This window comes from Protobothrops mucrosquamatus, unplaced genomic scaffold (assembly GCF_001527695.2).
Source record: "Protobothrops mucrosquamatus isolate PMUCROS unplaced genomic scaffold, P.Mucros_1.0 scaffold1146, whole genome shotgun sequence".
NCBI classification, from domain to species: Eukaryota; Metazoa; Chordata; class Lepidosauria; order Squamata; family Viperidae; genus Protobothrops; species Protobothrops mucrosquamatus.
In genome coordinates, this window is record NW_015387362.1 from 399,046 (window position 1) to 417,948 (window position 18,903).

The following is an 18,903-nucleotide window of genomic DNA, read 5'->3' on the forward strand; positions in this document are numbered from 1 at the left end:
TCTAGACCAGGGGTCTTCAAACTTGGCCCTTTCATGACTTGTGGACTTCAACTCCCAGAATTCCTCAGCCAGGCACGCTGGCTGGGGAATTCTGGGAGTTGAAGCCCACAAGTCATGAAAGGGCCAAGTTTGAAGACCCCTGCTTTAGGCGGTGTTTCTCAACCTTGGCAACTTTGAGATACGGAGACTTCAACTTCCAGAATTCCCTAGCCAACGTGCTATGCTGGCTGGGGAATTCTGGGAGTTGAAGTCCACAAGTCATAGAAGGGCCATGTTTGAAGACCCCTGATCTAGACGTTCGAGAGGAACTTGCCAATAGGCTCAGAAGTTATGATGACTTTGGGCTGAAGAAGGTGCAAGCCACAGCACCAGAAAGGAGCTTCTCAGTCAACATCAGAGCTGATCTTGGAAGTTCAGAGGTTCACTTTTCCATCAGAGCTTCTAGCTGCTCTTGAAGAGATGCCAGCTGCAGAGCAAGAAATAAAGAAAAAAAATGCTCTATTAAAGAATGAAATCTACCATCAGTCCCACTTTTCTCCTTCAAGTCATGATCCAAGGATCTTTCCATTGGTTCCCCTGATCTCTCTATCTCTAGGAAGACAATCCTTTTACTATTATTCCCAACCCATTTGATAATACTTTCCTCTCATTTTATAAAGAGTGTTCTCGCTAGGTCCATGGTTTCATCACAAGTGGGCTTGAGTGGGAGAATGCAAATGGGAAGCTTTTTTTGTGCAGAGATGTTGGGAAGGTAGCAATGAAAAAGAAGGGAAACGTCAAGGCATTCTCCTCAAGTCACGACCCTCGTTTGATTTCCTCAGGGTTGCGTAGACCAGGGGTCTTCAAACCTGGCCCTTTGATGACTTGTGGACTTCAACTCCCAGAATTCCTCAGCCAGGAATTCTGGGAGTTGAAGTCCACAAGTCATCAAAGGGCCAAGTTTGAAGGCCCCTGGTGTAGACAATGCCAACAGTCTCCTCATGGATTTCTCAGCCATCGTCAGAATCAGTCTGAGTTGCTAAAAAAAAAATTAAAAAAAAAGCAATCCAGAAGCAATTGCATCCAGCTTTGTCTAATTCACAAGACAGTGAATTTTAAAATTTTAATTTAAAAAAAAATCTATTCTAAGAGGTTATAGATATCACGCAAATGACCCCATGAATCCCAGCCAGCTCAGCCAAGCAAGATTCATTTACAACTATGAAGCTGCTCTGATGGGTTGCCACTTAGATATGCAAAAAAGGATGAACCAATTCCGATCTAGCAATTTACAAGTCAAATGCTCAGTAATCACTTAACCTCCCCTGTAAATATTTTCCAGGGCTAGAATATTACACTTCTGTGTATTGCATCCCCAATAAAATTGCTGCTCTTTGTGGGTTTCCAAAACTTGCCTGTTTCTTCACCTTTCTTTCTTTTTTTAAATATATTTTATTGCTTTTTTAACATAAACATATTTGGTAAACAGCGTGTTGTCTAGGTTTATATTTACAAAGTAATCACTAACAGTTAATTTCTGTATTCCAAAATCCACATCATAGCTTTGCTTGATTTTCTCTTCTTCCAATAATATTCTCTTTGCAACCTCAAATTAATACAATTCTTATTAATTTGATAGGTAACAATTAAATGTAAAGATTTTTCTAAAATTTCTACCAGTAATAATCACATCAATATCATGCTTCTTTTAATGTTTCTTCGCCTTTCTTTCCACGCGGCATTTGTCAAAATGGCGGAATTCTTACCTGCTGCTTCTCTCGCTCTTCTTGCTGTTTGAACTCATCCAGCACAGCTTGGAGGCGCGTCTGGAAATTAGACCGATAGAAAAGTGGTTACCTGTTGCTGCAAGAATTCTATACTAAAATGCTTTCAAAGGAAGTTGGGTGTACCTCAGTCTGCCCCAGCCTTGAGGAAAGATCTACAAACTCATTCTAGAGATGCCACATGCTACAAAGCAGAGTTAAACGGCCTCAAAAAGAAATGAAAATAGTAGCGCTAAATTTCTGAGCGCCAAAGAATGGAGGCCTTTGAACTAGGGTGCTGGAGAAGACTCCTGCGAGTCCCCTGGACTGCAAGGCGATCAAACCGGTCAGTCCTAGAGGAGATCAACCCTGACTGCTCTTTAAAAAGGCCAGATCCTGAAGTTGAAACTCAAGTACTTTGGCCACCTGATGAGAAGGAAGGACTCACTGGAGAAGAGCCTGATGCTGGGAAAGATGGAGGGCAAGAGAAGAAGGAGACGACAGAGGATGAGGTGGCTGGATGGAGTCCCTGAAGCAGGAGGCGTGAGCTTAAATGGACTCCAGAAGATGGTAGAGGACAGGAAGGCCTGGAGGAACGTTGTCCATAGGGTCGCGATGGGTCGGACACGACTTCGCAACTAACAACAACAAAAAATTCTTCTCTCGTACAAGGTGCTTAATTGTTTTGTTTCCTCTTCATTGGCTAGAAAATGAACTTTAGTTAATGTGGACTTTCTAGCTGCCTGGGCAGATGAAGCTGGATTGTAACCAAGTTACTTTGTCCATCTACCTAAGTATGGCCTATTGCAGACCGGCTGGGAACTTTAGGAGATAACATTCACATAGAAAAGATTTCAGAGTGGGGAAAAATGGATAAATCTAAGGCTTTTTTTCCTTTACTTGGAAAATCCAGCAGTTGGACCTAAGACTTTCGGTCAAACGTGCGCTTTACTAGTTTGCTATTATATATCCTGCAGAAAGAGTTTTATTTTCTTAAGAAGGTGCCTTCCGGCAGAGAGAGACCCCATGAGCTGCTGAAGTTAAGCTACTGCCACTAGAACTTCAGAGACACAGGTTCAAATCCAGCATCGATCACTGAAAATGTTCGGGTGACTTAGGATCAGTCATTCTCATAGGGGGGGTGATACGGGCTTCAAACGGAAACAGGAGCCTAGGCAAGCAGCCCTGAATTTCTGGGGGAATCTAAATTATTCTTTCCAATTCCAGGCAAAGTAAGCCAGTCTCCGTCTAGAGCAGAAACAGAGGCCACTTTGGTCTAGGTCAGTGATGGCGAACCTTTTAGAGACCGAGTGCCCAAACTGCAACCCAAAACCCACTTATGCATCGTCGAGTGCCGGGTGGGTGTGGCCCATTGGATGGGTGTGGCCAATTGGTTGGGCATGGCCGCAGTGGTAACGGCAGACTGGGTGGGACTAAAAAGTTCAATCAATCAATTCCAACTTTGTAAGATCTTTTTTTCCCGCGAGAAGTTGAAATTGACTGATTGAACCTTTTTTTTTTTTTTTTGCACACGGCGGCGGAGGCCTAAAGCGAAAAGGTTTTATAAAACCCAGCTGAAGGCCTAGGACTGGGGCAACAGCGCGCGTGCCCACAGAGAGGGCTCTGAGTGCCGTTTCTGGCACCCGTGCCATAGGTTCGCCACCACTGGTCTAGGCTGAGGTTAAGGCGATGGCCTAGAAACCAGGAAATTGTGAGTTCCAGTCCTGCCCTTAGGCATGAAAGATAGCTGGGTGATCTTGGGCTAACCCCCCTCCCTCAGCCCAACCCATCTCTCAAAGGGTTGTTTTTCTGGGGAAAACAGAGAAGAGGAAAGAATATTAGCTATGTTCACTACCTTGAGTTATTTCTAAACAATAATGAAGGTGGGATTAAAAACCAATTAATTCCAAATAATTCCAGAGTCACCTTGAGTGCCAGATTCTCCACTTTCATGATAAGGTCTTCTTGGCGTTTCCTGCGCTCCTGGGTCTCCTGCAGCTTCCCCTTCAGGTGGTCAATTTGCTTCTGGATTCCGGCGGCTACCAAGAGGGAAAAGCACTGACTCTCCTAGTAATACGACAGCTGCCCCAAGGACTGTACAAAACCACCCAGACCCGGCGTAGCTTCCTTCCCCGCCAGTTCCTAACCGATTTGACTGGTCCCCTCGTTCTCTGGCTGCTGGGAGCTGGATTCGCTCAGCTTGCCCTGCAGTCTCCTCTCCAGGTCTTCCTCTGTATCCATCACGTTCAGATCTTCGTCGTCGTGGTGATCCCTCTCGTCTTCATCGCTGCTGCTGCTGCTGATTTCATTAAACAGCTCTCTCAGCTCATCACGTTCTGCTGGTTGGACAGAGAAGGAAAAAGGAGCCCGCTATTCCTCAATGTATCCCCTCGTATGTCTTGCTAGTCTGGTCTTTACTCCCCCCGGCCCCCTCTCCTTAGACTAAGAGCAACTTGGTTAGGACTATCATGAGCCGACTGCAGAGCTCCAGTTGATCACAAGGTAGCGACAGAGAGCTGCAGGAAACACTAACCCTTTGCCGCCATCTAGTGGCTTGTCGAGAATTGGCAGCCCTGGGTTAGCATCCCCAAATGTGACAATACCTGAAGATCCATGGCCTTGCTTATGTCCGGTCATGCCAGGAGAAGAAATATCCAGGCTTGAAAGTAACCCGTGATTCTCGGCTTCCTTTGTTTCATCTTCAGCAATGACTTCCCAGCCTGAATTCAGGCACAGACACGTTTAAGGAAAAGTCAACTGACTAGGGAAGCACATCATCGGGAAACAGAATGTGCATCCGTGTTGGAAAAATATCCTTGCCCTTTTCCCACCAAGTCTCATTCCATTTGATGAAGGAAGCGCTGCTTTAGAAATGATGTCCCCGAGAAGAGAATTCCAGTCAAATTCTCACGGATGGAGTGGAACACCTCTGACCTGACTTACAGGGTGGTTAAGTAGCACGTTGATGCCTTTAGTGGCCTTCCGTACTTCTACTCAAACTTGCTGAAAGTTGCAATGAGTAAATATCTCCTGGTGGCAATTCCAGGCTTGTCTGTGAGAATTTTTTCAGCCCCACCTGGGGTGGAAATTTCATCATTTTTTTTTTAAATTTGGTGAAATATTTCTAAAGCCCTTTGATGCCCGAGTCTACATAGGTTAGCAGCCAAGCACGACTAATTCCCCACTATGGGCAGTCCTCAATTTACAACCATTCATTTAGTGACTGTTCGAAGTTACAATGGCACTGAAAAAAAATAACATGACTGCTTTTCACACACGGTCACATGACCAAAACTCAGGCCCTGGGCAACAGGCATGTACTTATGACAGCTGCACTGTCCCTGGATCATGTCATCACCGTTTGTGACTTTCCCAGCTGGCTTCCGACAAGTCAAGGGGAGAAGCCAGATCTGGTTTAACCACCCCACGATTCACTTAACAACTGTGCCAAAAAGGTCGTTAAGTGGGGCAAAAGCCACTTAGAAACTGCCTTGCTTTGGCAATGGAGATTCTGGTCTTAAGTTTGAAAACTAATACTTCAAATCTTATGAAAAAAAAAAGGATACGGACACTGACGGCTTCGGCATCTGTGCTGAGAAGACGTTTCACTTCTTTCTCTACATCTGGAGATTCAATATACTGGGCCAGAGGAACGAAGGAGAAAAAGAGAATATATACTAGCAGCTGCCTCCAGGGCGGAGGTCCCCAACCTTTGGGACACCAGGGACCAGTTCCGTGGAGAGAGGTTTTTCCAAGGACCGGAGGGGACGTGGTTTTGTGTGCTGCCCGCATCCTATGGGTGGGGCTTTGCTTGTTTGTGCTAGTCCACGTACCGGGGTTTGGGGACCCCTGCTCTAGAGCACCTTAAGAGTTTATTTCTCTGCTAAGTCCCTGCTGTAGGGCACATCTGTGCAGCCATCAACCTCACCTTTCACATTCACTTCGATAGTTCAACACAATTATGCAAGGGTTTACACTCGCATTCCGCCTTTCCGTGTTGCAGGCCAAAGCTTCCTCCCGCTCTGGCCACTGAGAGGCACAAAAACTAGTAGCTTGCTGCTGATCTACCCCCACCCTGTGTTCCTTGCTCCAGTTGCTTTTTGGGGGTGATGAAAACCGGAGAAGATGGGGCAACAGGGTCAGTGTAGAATGAGACCTGGACCACAAGAGGAAGGGATGAAATCTCAGGAGCTTGGAAGTGGGACCAAACAGGTGTTCTCAAAAGAAGCAGCTACTCAAGTCATAGCTCTAAAGCACCCTGGGGGGTGCAAGACGATATTCTAGGGGGTGCAAAAACTTGGGTTTTCAAAGTTATAATGTATGTGCATAATTCGTTGCCGTTATTTCGAACTTTTGTAAGGGGTGCGAGAACATATCAGAAGCGTTCTAGGGGCGCAGGGTATAGGGGCGCTGCTCTAAAGGATTTAATTGGACTTAATCTGCTCAAGTTGCACACAAGCCCCAAGGAGATGTGGCCGGCTGCGCATGGAAAGTGTCTCAAAGGAAGGGCGACCATCAGCCCATTCAAGAGTTTTCTTCATTCTCCACCCAGAGGTCTTAAAACTTCCCATTGGGAATAAACTTCCTAGATAGAACAACTGTAAGAATAAACTAAGATGCTGTCTATCCTTGACTCAGATTTCCAATTGTGCATTATTATTTTGGCTCTGGCTTTTCATACGCAGCCGGTCTCTAAGGCTCGCTTTTGTGGCTCACCTTCTTCTTAGCTGTCTTTCGGAACCTCCTCTTTCTGACGTTCTTCAACGGGAGCGTAACTGCAAGGACACAACCAATTAATGCGCAAACGGAACCGGTGCAAATTAAGATGGAACAGGAGGGTGCAGCCAGCGGCCTCTTTGGGGGTGCAGAAGAGATGCTAGCCTTCTGAACCAAAGAGAGGAAGATCAAGGGGTCTCATCACCCTTCATGACGCACGGTGAGGGCATGGAGGTAGGGGACAATGCACAAATAAGGATCCCTGGTGTAGAGAGATGAATGACCCCAGAGCTACTTACTGCCATGATTCCAGATGAACTTCTTCTCCCGATCCTTATCCTTCTTCTTGTTGGCTCTAGCATCAGCACCCACAGCTGGTTCCTCCAATGGAGGATACAGGTCTCCATCCACAGTGCACACCAACATCTGAACTCCGCAAGAGAATAAAAGGGTAATTGACTGTTATCGTAAATTAGAAGTTGTAGTAGACCAAACTAAAATTTTGTCAGAGTGGTCCATCAGCCAGTTACCAGTGAGAAATTTGTCACATGAGCACAAAATTGCTCAGCACTGGAGACTGACTCTAATATCTTCAGAGTGACTCTGAATCTTCCTAACTAGTTGTCGTTGCCTGTTTTATTCACCATCAAGTTATCTCGTCTCCTTTTCCAGGCTTCCAAGCTTCTTTCAATCTAGGCAAGGGGTGGGACACCTTGGGCTCTTTTATGACTTGTGGACTTCAACTCCCAGAATTCCATGCTGGCTCAGGAATTCTGGGAGTTGAAGTCCACAAGTCATAAAAGAGCCCAGGTTTCCTACCCCCTGATCTAGGGCTAAACAAGTTTCAAGCTCCCGGATGAGCGTTTATTAGAAATCCCGCACCCTCAAAGAACTGTTAAATGGTTTGTAATTCATAACTATTTGTGGTACGGGGAAAAAAAATTCAGGTTGAAGAGGGTAGCGGAAAATGAAGATACGGTCTACAAAAACGAAAAGCACAAGAAAGGTTCATCGGGCTGATGGACGGAGGACAATTTACCTGGCAGATGTCAGCAGTCTTATAGGTGGTCTTCTTGTCGATGGTCTTTAAGCTTTCCATGGTGCAGGGCAAGTCCACCAACTTGGCAGCTAAGGGGACCCGGTCGACACGTACAATTCCATGACGACCATCCGCTGCAGGGAAATGGGAGAATGTCTAGGTGATACTTATCAAACATTCAGCAGTCGAATATTTTGCAAGGCACAAAACCTTGGGCCTCAAACCACCAAGTTACTTCACCGTATGGGCGACCCAGATTTGAAAGTAGTGAAATGTGTGGGTGTTTTTTTAAAAAGAAAGATATGATGGGAAAATTCCATTTATAAAATGTTTATTTTTAATTCATTCCCCCCGCCCCCATCTTAGAAACTGCAGTGAAATGAGGTGTTAAAAAACATTCTGATGCTTTTGATTCTCAAAAAAAGTGTCCCAAAAAGGCTAGGCACAGGCTGAACTACTGAAGGTCCATGAACTGCAATGGCCACAGTTAGAAAATTAGAACAATGTTTTATTATGGTCCAAGACCTGTACAGAAATCAAGTAAAACAATCTGATACAATCAAAATATAATAACACGGTGACCATTTAATACACGAGTGGGCTTTTATTGACCAATCTGGGTGTGGCTAAGGCACAAAGCCTGGCTGTTAAAAATGCGTCAAGGACTGCCTGCAGCCGATCTTTATTTTTTGTTTGTCTTTGTTTATGTGCTTTATCTAAGAAAAAAGAAATTAAAAGCTGCTGATGTTGACCCCTTACCGTGCAATTCAATAGTGAGTCTGTCCTTCAAGTTGACACTCCCAGACTGAACAGCCCTCCGCACGGTAGAAGCATATTCCTAAGCAGAGAGACAGCGAGAACGAGGATCAAGGGAAAGTTGGACCGTTCCAGACACAAGCGTGAATCACGGCAAACGGTAGGTGACGTTAGCATTTACTCCTGAGGGGCACTTACCGAAGGCAGCCGCAAAATAAACTGGCTCTCCAACTCGTGGGGAATATTATCCTTGTTCTTGGTCATCTTCATTTCTTCCGGGTTGAGAAGACAAGAAAAAACAGTTACCCAACAGTTGAGCAAGAGCTTTGCCCGAGCACCTCTACACCACTTGCTGAGCTGCTGCAATCACACAACAGCGGTGCGCACAAACGCATTCCATCCAGAAGCACCTTATTGGAGAGAACTAAGGCATTACACCGTGTGTTGAAGTGAACGTCTATGGAGATTCTCAATCATCCAGATCATGGTTATCCCAAGATGCTTTCCCAAAAGGCAACTGGACTTTCTTGTTTCCTTGAGAAGGATGAGAAGTGAAACATTTTCAAGGAAAAAAGCCAAAAAAGTCCAGTTGACTTTTGGTAAAACACCTTTGGGATAGGTGTTGAAGCCCAATTCCAGCCTTATAAGTCAGAGATGCATCAGAAGCCAAGCCGTTAAATTTGAGAGTAGAATGGTTTCCTTAGCTAACTAAATCCACTCTGCTTATTTCCATTATTTAACTAATGATGATGATGTTGCTTCCACTTAAACCAGAATACATTAATGTTTTCACAGCCACAGAAAAGGGTAGCTATGCACCTGCTCTTCTCTCTTACCCTCCCTGCCCATTTTAAGCTAAAAAGCAAAGCTCCTTCTTGGCTCTTTCAAATAAGGTGCCACTGGGAGGCCAGAAATACTGATTTGGAGCATTAAGAAGAACACAGCATAACTCAATTGTTTGAAGCATGAAAATGCAGACGCTGGAGAAAAGATCTTGCCACTTGCTGGAGCACGTAAAGGAAAGAAAGACAGTGATCTGTTCCCATTAAACTAGCACTGTAACAGGAATGATTGATCCATGTTCGTAAAAGCTGGCAAAGCACAGCCATCACACACACCCCAGGAGTCTGCAGTTGTCCTGGGCATCATTTCAGAAAGGCAGAGTAGTCTTTGCGACAAAATCAGCGCATCTTCTAGAGAGCTAAAGACCCACCACCAGAGAAACGTAAAACAAACACATTACTTGCGGACGCCATTCTCCCTCTTCTTGATCCACGCAAACGTTTACAAAAACTTGTATCATTCAAAAATACTAAATGTAAATGCAAAGAAAAAGAGTTAAAAAAAACAAAAAACAAAGAGTATCTACAGATCAACGTACTGCTATTTAAGGGGGTTTAAACACATCATATGGCCTTCCTCTGTTCCTGGAATGTTGTGTTATTTCTATAATTAAAAAAACCACATGGGACAGTTCCTTGAATCTGTCTCCTACAGAATTTCGTATTAGAAATATATCACCCACAAACCAGGAGATTCTCAGCTCTGCGGCATTTTTCCATCAGCAGCAGCAGCAAAATTTAAGAGGCGTGATCCAAAATGCTATTTTTAATCTATAAAGAACCAGTTTGGGACAGGAATGCAGTTTTGTAGACTAGATCCAAAAGCAGGCAAAACTCCCGAAACATCTTTGGGGAAAGGGGGCAAAAGACTACATGGACTCTCCTGCATCAAACCTTGAAATCAACCAGGTTTGGTGGAACTATGATTTAGAAGTAAGCCAGAACTACCTGAACTCAGACATATGCCGACTAGAAGGACCAGGGCAGGCTGTAGAGCCATATACATTGCAGGGACAGAAAGCTCACCCCCTTCACCGCCCCCCCAAGCATCTCAGCATTTAACCCAGTGTTTCCCATTCAGGGCACCTTTAAGACCAGTGGGCTTCAGGGGTCCTTGGTGCTCTCTGCGCTTGGTTGTTTTCTTCCAGGCGTCTCATTACCCAACTAGGCAACATCATCAGTGCTAGTAAGGAATGGCATTTGCTCACAGTTTGTATTCTAATGCCTTGCCCTGTCAATGTCGGTGGGACCAAGGACCCCCTCATTTCAACCCCGAGTTATACATATTCTCCTTTATCCGTATAGGTGGACTTCAACTCCCAGCATTCCTCCTTCTCGGCCACTTTGGAACTGGCTAGCTGGGGAATTCTGGGAGTTGAAGTCCACCCGCCTTAAAGTGGCCAAGCTGGAGGAATCCTGATGGCGAAGGAGAGAAAAAAAACCACTCGCCAATCCCGACCCCCCAAATTAAGAAAAAAGCAGCCTCGACCCCCAGATGGAGGGGGCAAAGGAAGAGGGGGGGCCCGGCCCTCCAAAGCCGTAGTAATGTAGTAAAATGAACAATTATTAGAATAATGATTTATTATTTATTTATTTATTTAATGTTTTCCGCAAGAGTAGAATCCCCCCCCCCAAAAAAAACCCAGATGCGGCGAGCGCCCTAAGCGCCCCCAGGAGAAGACCGAGGACCCCCGGCTGCTCCACAGGGGCTTCTCCCGGGGGTCTCCCCTTCGCTGGGGCAGGGCCGGGGGGGGCTCGCCCCTACAGCAGCCGAGGGACCCCTCCCCAAAGCCCGCGGGACGCCCAGCCGCAGAGCGGACTCACCCGCCGCCAGCCCCGGCCGTTCAGGATGCGGAAGCGGAAGCGGAAGGGGCGGAGCCGCGGCCAGAAAGAAAAGGGAGGGAGGAGGGAGAGAGGAGGGAGGGTGGAGGGGGATGTTCTGCGCATGCTCGCCGCTGCCCGGCTAGTTGATCGGAGCTGTCCGCTTTGATTCTCCTGTCCGGCTCGGGAGCGCCGGAGTTGCCCGCCTTCCTCGGCTCTTCCTCTCTCTTTTGGGGAGGGGTCTTCCAGGTTTGGGGTGAGTTGGGGAGGAGGGGGCGGTGGGGGGGGAGGGAATGAGCCTGGGGTCGGATGAGGGGCGTGGTCGTTCTGTATGGGGGGGCAGTAACTTTTTTGGGGGGGGTTTGCTGGATCTCTATGGAGGGGAGGGCGCAGGTAGGATGGGGCGAGGCTGGCAACGTCGGAAGGGAAGCAGGTGGGCAGAAACAGACCAGACCGGGTCTTCTTCCCCTGCAGCTTTCCTTTGGACTACAATACCCATCGTGCCCAGGCAAGGAATTCAGGGGAGACTGAGGGAGAGCCCTTCTGACTTAAGACCTTAGAAAGTCCAATGTTGGTTCAACCTTGTAAAAGTATTCCTAACTGTGGAGTCCTTAGAACGCAGAACATTGAAGTAATAGGGTTGGAAGGGGCCTTAGAGGTCTTCTAGTCTAGCCCACAGAGCAGGAGACCCTCCATCGGTCTGGATAAATGGCCGCCCAGCCTCCTCTTGAAGGAGCACCCATAACTTCTGGAGATAAGCCAAATTGGCTATCAACAGACCCATGGTGCTAAACCACCTTTGCACGCCATTCAAAAGAGGCGATGAAAAAGCTAAGAAGGAAACGAAAAGAGCTGACACCGCCTCCCCAGTAACCGACACACCCGGTTAAGCAGGGATTAAACACCAGACAACAGGGAGAAAACAGGAGCGTAACCAAGGAACTGCCAACGGAAAAACATCCGTACTAGCAGGTATATAAACAGGGAGAAAACCCCACATTCCCCAGCACTGATGATGTTAGTTGGCTAATGAAATGTCTGTACACAGACAACCAGGTTCAAGGAGGACTCCACAGTCAACACTGAACTGTAGATGGTCTCTTCTGCTGGAATATTCCTAATGTCGGGATGTCTATGCCCGCCCTCCATTGCTACCCAACTCTGGTTTCAAATGGGACAGAAGGATTAAAGTTGTGATTGGAGATTATTTGCCTGGGCTGTGTTTATTCTTGGAAGGTATTTATGTAGCCCACTTCCTCTTTCCAGACCTTCTGCTGTTCTTGGACCAAGGATCCCTGGCCCTGGGAAATTGACACACCCTGCCTTAAATTACATTGTAGAAACACAAGTGGCTACTTTCATTCAATAGATCTAAAGCAGCTCATTTCACAAAATGACTACACGCCCAAACTATTAGGAAATAAGAGTGTTCTCATGTCGCAGCATACTTTCATGTAGATGTAGGTACAAGGGTGAATGATTAATTAATGAGTCAATTTCAGGAACTTGCACAATCCCAGTTCAGAAGATCTAAAACGGCATTTCTTGGATAGCCTTAGCTCCCGATTTCTCTCCTGCTTTTTCCTTCAAAATGATCCAGATGGGGACCTCCACGGGACATTACGAATTCTATGTTGGCGTGGCCTTGGCTATAACCTCCAGCCTATTTATTGGAAGTAGTTTTATCCTCAAGAAGAAAGGACTTCTACGGCTGAGTAGCAGAGGGGCCGTCAGAGCAGGTAAGGGTAGAGCAAGAGCTAGCCAAATTAACACGAGAGGTTAAAAAAAAGCAGAATTTAAGTGTTGCTGGGAGTCGTAGTCCTCTTGGGCCCTGAAGGTTTGTCAAGAAAATTGTTCTGAGGGATTGGAAAAGTATGATTCCTGACGTTAGGGGCAGGATTGGAGGAGGAGTAATTAATCTGTTTTGGGAAAAAACAAATGCATCTGCTCATTAAAAAAATGACACAGCATGTTGTCTGAAGAAGCTTCTTGAATGAGAAGTGAAATGTTTCAAAGAAAAACAAGAAAGTCCAGTTGGTTTTTAGAAAAAGCATCTTTGGGACACCGCAATATTCTCCTTTGGCGTAGATTTTACGATGCTGCGTAATAATGGGCAATCGTTATTTTCTTTCATTTTAAAACTGGAAGCTAGTATTGCTTGCTGCTTGAGGGATATGCGATATGTTTTCTCCTCTTTTGGGTTCAATTTTTTTAAGATAAAGTCAACGTGTTCTGTTTGGCTTGGTTTTAAAGAAACCTATTGGATTCCAGTGCCTAGTTTTCTAGAAACGTCGAGCCTTTTCTCAGACAAGTTTTTCATTTTATGTGATCTACTTTCTCAGTTTCTGATCACTTTTTTTTTTCCCAGGCCTGGGAGGTCATGCATATCTCAGAGAGTGGCTATGGTGGGGAGGACTAATATCCAGTAAGTACATCTTGAGATTTCTCTCTTTTCCCTTAACAATTTTAATGTATAGGACCAGTGGTATGTAGACCTTTTTGAAGAAGGAGCTTCCTCTCCCATAAACATTGCTAAGAAATCTACAAAAGTGATTACCATCCCGTTTAAATATTATCGTATTTTAGGGATATCGTCAACCTATAAGGAAAAAAAAAGATAGACTCACAAACACACAAAGGGAACTTCATGGATTTGCTTCAGGTAGTTATTTCTTCCTTATACCACCCAATGGACGCCAATCCACTTTGTATTCTAGGGGGAAAAAAGTCTATTTCCAATCACAACTAAGGAGTCAGTCAAACTCAGAACAAGCAACGACTGAATTGCATCATTTAGGGGTGTTTTTTTCCCCACTTCTGATGAGTTGCTTTTATCTTACAGTGGGAATTGGAGAAGCTGCAAATTTTGCTGCCTATGCTTTTGCCCCAGCCACGCTGGTTACTCCTCTGGGAGCCCTTAGTGTTTTAGTCAGGTAAGTTCTTGTTAAAAAAGAGAATCTTTGTAGCTCAGGGTTGAAATGAGGGGTCCTTGGTGCTCTCTCAGCTTGGTGGTATTCTTGCAGACGTTTCATTACCAAATTAGGTAACATTATCAGTGTTAGAAGGGAGTGGGGTTTGTGGAGAGGAGGAGGAGGAGGAGGAGGAGGAGGAAGAAGAAGACTGTGGGGTCCTTGGTGCTCTCTGAGCTTGGTGGCTTTCTTGCAGACGTTTTACGACCCAACTAGGGAACATCATCAGTGTTAGAAGAGAATGTGATTTATGGAATGGAGGGAGGAGGAGATAGGAGGACGACTATAGGGTGCTAAGCTTGCAGACATTTCATTACCCAACTAGGTAACATCACCAGTGTTAGAAGGGAATGTGATTTATGGAATGGAGGAGGAGGACTGTGGGGTCCTTGGTGCTCTCTGCGCTTGGTGGTTTTCTTGCAGACGTTTCATGACCCAACTAGGGAACATCATCAGTGCTAGCGCTCAAATTCATGTTGTCAGACACACCTTAAAGAGACGATTCCTTAACTTTCCAGGACCGTCTCTGTAGCTGGTGTGTTCTCTTCGAGCAAACTAGTCTTGAGAAGTTTTTCTTTCTTTTGTTCTAAAGTGCGGTTTTAGCCTCCTATTTTCTGAACGAGCAGCTGAACATCCATGGAAAGATCGGGTGCCTCCTTTGCATTTTGGGATCTACCGTGATAGTGATCCATGCTCCTCAAGAGGAAACGGTGGCCAGTCTGGACTCAATGTTGGAGAAACTGAAGGATCCAGGTACAGAAAACATGGTCCCTATGCAGGTGGTCCTCGACTTACAGCCACAATTGAGCCCAACATTTCTGTTGCAAAGCAGAATGTTGGCACCATTTTATGACTTTTCTTGCCACTGTTGTTAAGGGAATCACTGCAATTATTAAGCTAATAATTAGGGGAGACATGACAGCAGTGTTCCAGTTGAGGGGCTGCCACAAAGAAGAGGGGATCAGGTTGTTCACCAGAGCACCAGAGGGAAGGAAGAGAAACAATGGTTGGAAACTGACCAAAGAGAGAAGCAACCTGGAATTAAGGAGAAACTTCCTAACAGTGAGGACAATCAACCAGTGGAACAGCTTGCCTCCAGAAATCATGGGCGCTCCATCACTGGAGATTTTTAAGAAAAGACTAGACAATCACCTGTCCGAGATGGTGTAAGTTCTCCTGCTTGAGCAGGGGGCTGGACTAGAAGACCTCCAGGGTCCCTTCCAGCTCTATTCTACTCTATTCTAGTAACATGGTTAAGTGAATCTGGCTTCCCCATTGACTTTGCTTGTCAGATAGTCACAAAAGGGAATCGCATGATCCTGGGCGCTGCAACTGTCATAAATGCATGCCGGTTGCCAAAAGTCTGTATTTTGATCAGACTTTTGAGGATGCTGCAGCAGTCATCAGTGTGAAAAACAGTCATAAGTCACTTCTTTTCAGTGCGGTTCGAACTTCGACCAGAACAGCCGAGTCTGAGACACAAAACATCTTTTATTTTTTCCTTCCTCCTCCAGGATTTATCGTGTTCGCCACCTGCATGGTGACGAGCTCGGTTCTCCTCATCTTTGTGGCTGGACCTCGCTACGGGCAGAGGAACGTCTTGGTGTACATCCTGATCTGCTCGTCCATTGGCTCGCTCTCCGTCGCTTGCGTCAAAGGCTTGGGCATTGCCCTGAAAGAGCTGTTCGCTGGGAAGGCCGCCTGGAAAGAACCGCTGGGCTGGATGCTTTTCATTAGTTTGGTGGTCTGTGTCAGCATCCAGATCAACTACCTCAACAAAGCCTTGGACATCTTCAACACGTCTGTGGTCACCCCCATCTATTATGTCCTCTTCACCACAGCCGTTATGACCTGCTCTGCGATTCTGTTCAAAGAGTGGCAGCATCTGGTCCTCATGAACATTGTCGGGACCATCAGTGGCTTCCTTACCATCGTCCTGGGCATCTTCCTTCTCCACGCTTTCAGAGACATGCCTTTCACCGTGGACCTGCTGCCTCTCTTCCTGAGGCGCAAGCAGAAAGATCTCCCTGCGGCTTCACGGAGAGAGGGAGACAAAGAAGGGTCATATCTTCACCAGCCTCTTCTGGATCCAGAGGACTTAGAGAAAGGAAGGACAGAGAAACCGGAGGGGCAAGACACAGTTTATGAAAGCTAAGGTTGATTTAAAACCATTAGGCCTCTTTTGAAAGTTTCTAAAGCTCTTATTACTTTTCACCAAAGAACTTTTTCCAGGCAGTGCGGAATTATTTGGGGGCCGTTTTCTTAAAAAAATAGTGTTTTTACTGGGAGCATACATGAATCCACTGGAGCGCTGTCAGATTCAAGCTGATAATCAAGCAGTGCCTCCGAGGTTGGGTGTAGTTTCTTCTTTCCAACTTCCAGAAAAGGGCAAGCTTTGCGTTCTTGGATGGAACTTGGGAGCATATTGATAAGCCTCGAGACCTCACGATAGGTATGTTGAAAGCATACATATCAAAAGTGGTTGGGTGATGTGGTATGGGTGGGGTGTATTGTTTTGTTTTTTTTAAATAGGAATATCTCCATGAGTCCAAGAAAGGGCAAGCCATCTTGTCACATCCTGGGAATGGAAGAAGAGAGATGATGGATAGGAGCAAGAGGCTGATCTCAGGATAGAGAGGAACATGGAAAAGGCAAAAGATTTTTTTTTCCTCCTTCTGAGTGACAGGCATGAACTGGAAGAACGCAGAGGAAAAGAAAATGGAATGGCTGTTGACCTTGAAGGCAGAGTAACCGTAAAAGATGCAATTTAGGTCAATTAATAGGAGCAGATGATCCAGCTCAGGTGGAAAAACAAGCAACAGGCCAATTGAAATGCGTTCACAAACTTTTTTTTAACCCTGAAAATGCAGGTTGTTTTTATGGGAGCAGCTGCTCTCTGGGTCCACTACAGTATTCTGCTGCTTTTTGAATGTACAAAGCCATTTAGGCTTTGCCTTCTGCTTTACAAATTATTTAAAATAAGTATTTTCTTTATACGACTATGAAGTAATTTGCAAAATAGGTTGCAAATGTAAAAGGTGACTTTTAAAAGCATTAAAGAATATTTTTCAAATGTGTGTCTTTGGCTGCTTGATTTCTTTTTCCTTAAAAAAAAAAGTCAGTCCCTTATTTCATGCCTAGAAATGGACTTGCGCTGCCATGTTTTTTGTGTTGGCAATCTATCATTGGAGTAAATTCCTAGATCACCCTGCTGTTTTCCTTTCTAGCAGGGGCACCAAATGAAGGGTGGGTGATTGGCTATTTAAGTGTAGTAAAATGTCCTGTGTAGACTTAACGTTCATTTGAGGATTTAGGAAAACCAAGGATTTAGGGCAGTGATGGTGAACCTTTTAGAGACCGAGTGCCCAAACTGCAACCCAAAACCCACTTATGCATCACCGGGTGCCGGGTGGGTGTGGCCCATTGGCTGGGTGTGGCCAATTGGGTGGGTGTGGCCCATTGGGTGGGCGTGGCTGCGGTGGTAACGGCAGACTGGGTCGGACTAAAAAGTTCAATCAATCAATTCCAACTTTGCAAGATCTTTTTTTTTCCCGCGAGAAGTTGAAATTGACTGATTGAACCTTTTTTTTTTTTGCACATGGCGGCGGAGGCCTAAAGCAAAAAGGTTTTATAAAACCCAGCTGAAGGCCTAGGACTGGGGTGACAGCACGCGTGCCCACAGAGACGGCTCTGAGTGCCGCCTCTGGCACCCGTGCCATAGGTTCGCCACCACTGATTTAGGACTTCAGACTAGAAAGTGATACCTAGTCCAAAAGTGAGGGATACCAGTGCTAAATTTCTGATCTGTGATAATAAAGGCTGCCTCTTAAGTTTCCAGCTTTTTCCATTTTTACTTAGCTCAGTTCCATCACATCATTTACCTTAGAAAGTTTTCTTAGTTGTTCCTAGAAAACAGCTTTCATATATCTTTATACTATAATGTCAATTTTGGGAGCTACAATAGGATAGCCAGGCAAAGACTGAGGATCTTCTATCCATCAGCCAAGGAGTTAACCACGTTCCAAGTGGGAAAAAAACCCCATTCTGATATACCAAGATCTCCCTTCTAAAAAACGTGGAAGGTTAGTAAATGTAGTGGTTATATTTATGAATTGCTGGAAAGTGGGACTTTTTTTCCACCATAATTTTCTGGTTTTCACTCCGACGGCCGTAGATAAAAGCATGGAAAAGAGAAAACAAAGTCATAATTAACAAGCTTGGTGGAGGTAATTCATAAAATTGTAGAGATTGCCCCAGAAAAAAAACGTGTCAGGCTTTAGGATACCGAAGACTCAGTTGCAAGAGAAATTTTTTCTTTCAGCCTGTTTTTCTCCTGATCAGTCACTGGCAGACCAACACTGATCAGTCACTGGCAGATCAACACAGCAATCTGTGTTGGAATCTGGAACAGTTACACAGATTTCTAAGCTAGCGAAATAATTTATAGCAGAAACTTGACAGAAACTTCTCATATTTACATTCATGTCCCCCCAAATTCTTTGCCTCACATCAAATGACTTGGCTATTATTCTCAATTAAATCAGCATTTCATGGCTTTCGGTAAGAAGGACTGCCTGCTTTATGAACTGTCCAGCAATAGGTCAATTGCAAGGTGTAAAATGAGAACACTGAAGAGCACAGCGTTCTAGTTCTGTAAAGAAGCAGGACTAGTACTCAGAATAATGCTCAGAATTTAATCTCACTCACTTTGAGAGCTACACTTTCAGGAAGGTTAGTCTGGAACGTGCAACTGCTACTAAAAGCATCTCCTTTACCTCAGAACTTTGGCGAGCTAGAAGGAACGACCACCAACTCAAAAGCTTAAAATGCATCCAATTGATGTTTATTCCACTGATCAGGAGGCAAGGAATTCAATGTAGAAAGTCGAGACTGATTTTTGTACTTGGCAAGAGACATACTGGACCACAGTGGCAGGGCAGGGCAACCCCCTTCAACAGCCACACGTCTGGGGTGTTTCTTTCTACGGTGCTGAGGTAGGTTTGAAAAAAAAACACCTC

At 45.3% G+C, this 18,903-nt stretch overlaps 2 protein-coding genes across 3 annotated transcripts; one reads left to right on the top strand and one right to left on the bottom strand.

Moving 5' to 3' along the window:
• Positions 1–288: 288 nt before the first annotated feature.
• Positions 289–10,950, bottom strand: TAF7L (TATA-box binding protein associated factor 7 like). Its single transcript, XM_015820598.1, has 13 exons — positions 10,920–10,950; positions 9,497–9,565; positions 8,452–8,525; positions 8,257–8,335; positions 7,498–7,631; positions 6,758–6,884; positions 6,459–6,517; positions 5,309–5,381; positions 4,346–4,462; positions 3,890–4,078; positions 3,669–3,781; positions 1,746–1,805; positions 289–466 (listed from the first exon to the last, which is right to left on the bottom strand). The coding sequence occupies exons 2-13, from the start codon at positions 9,507–9,509 to the stop codon at positions 422–424; spliced, it is 1,083 nt and encodes a 360-aa protein (XP_015676084.1). The 5' UTR covers positions 9,510–9,565; positions 10,920–10,950; the 3' UTR covers positions 289–421.
• A 144-nt stretch (positions 10,951–11,094) lies between these two features.
• On the top strand, positions 11,095–16,949 carry LOC107291557 (magnesium transporter NIPA2). 2 transcript variants are annotated; one of them, XM_015820572.1, is made up of 6 exons: positions 11,095–11,172; positions 12,517–12,655; positions 13,285–13,341; positions 13,759–13,849; positions 14,478–14,638; positions 15,400–16,949. In XM_015820572.1, exons 2-6 carry the CDS (start codon positions 12,517–12,519, stop codon positions 16,038–16,040), a joined length of 1,089 nt encoding a protein of 362 aa, XP_015676058.1. In that variant the 5' UTR covers positions 11,095–11,172; the 3' UTR covers positions 16,041–16,949. The 2 variants fall into 2 exon arrangements, with proteins under 2 accessions (XP_015676058.1, XP_015676059.1); XM_015820573.1 differs by lacking the exon at positions 11,095–11,172 and having other exon boundaries at positions 12,463–12,655.
• Positions 16,950–18,903: the final 1,954 nt, after the last annotated feature.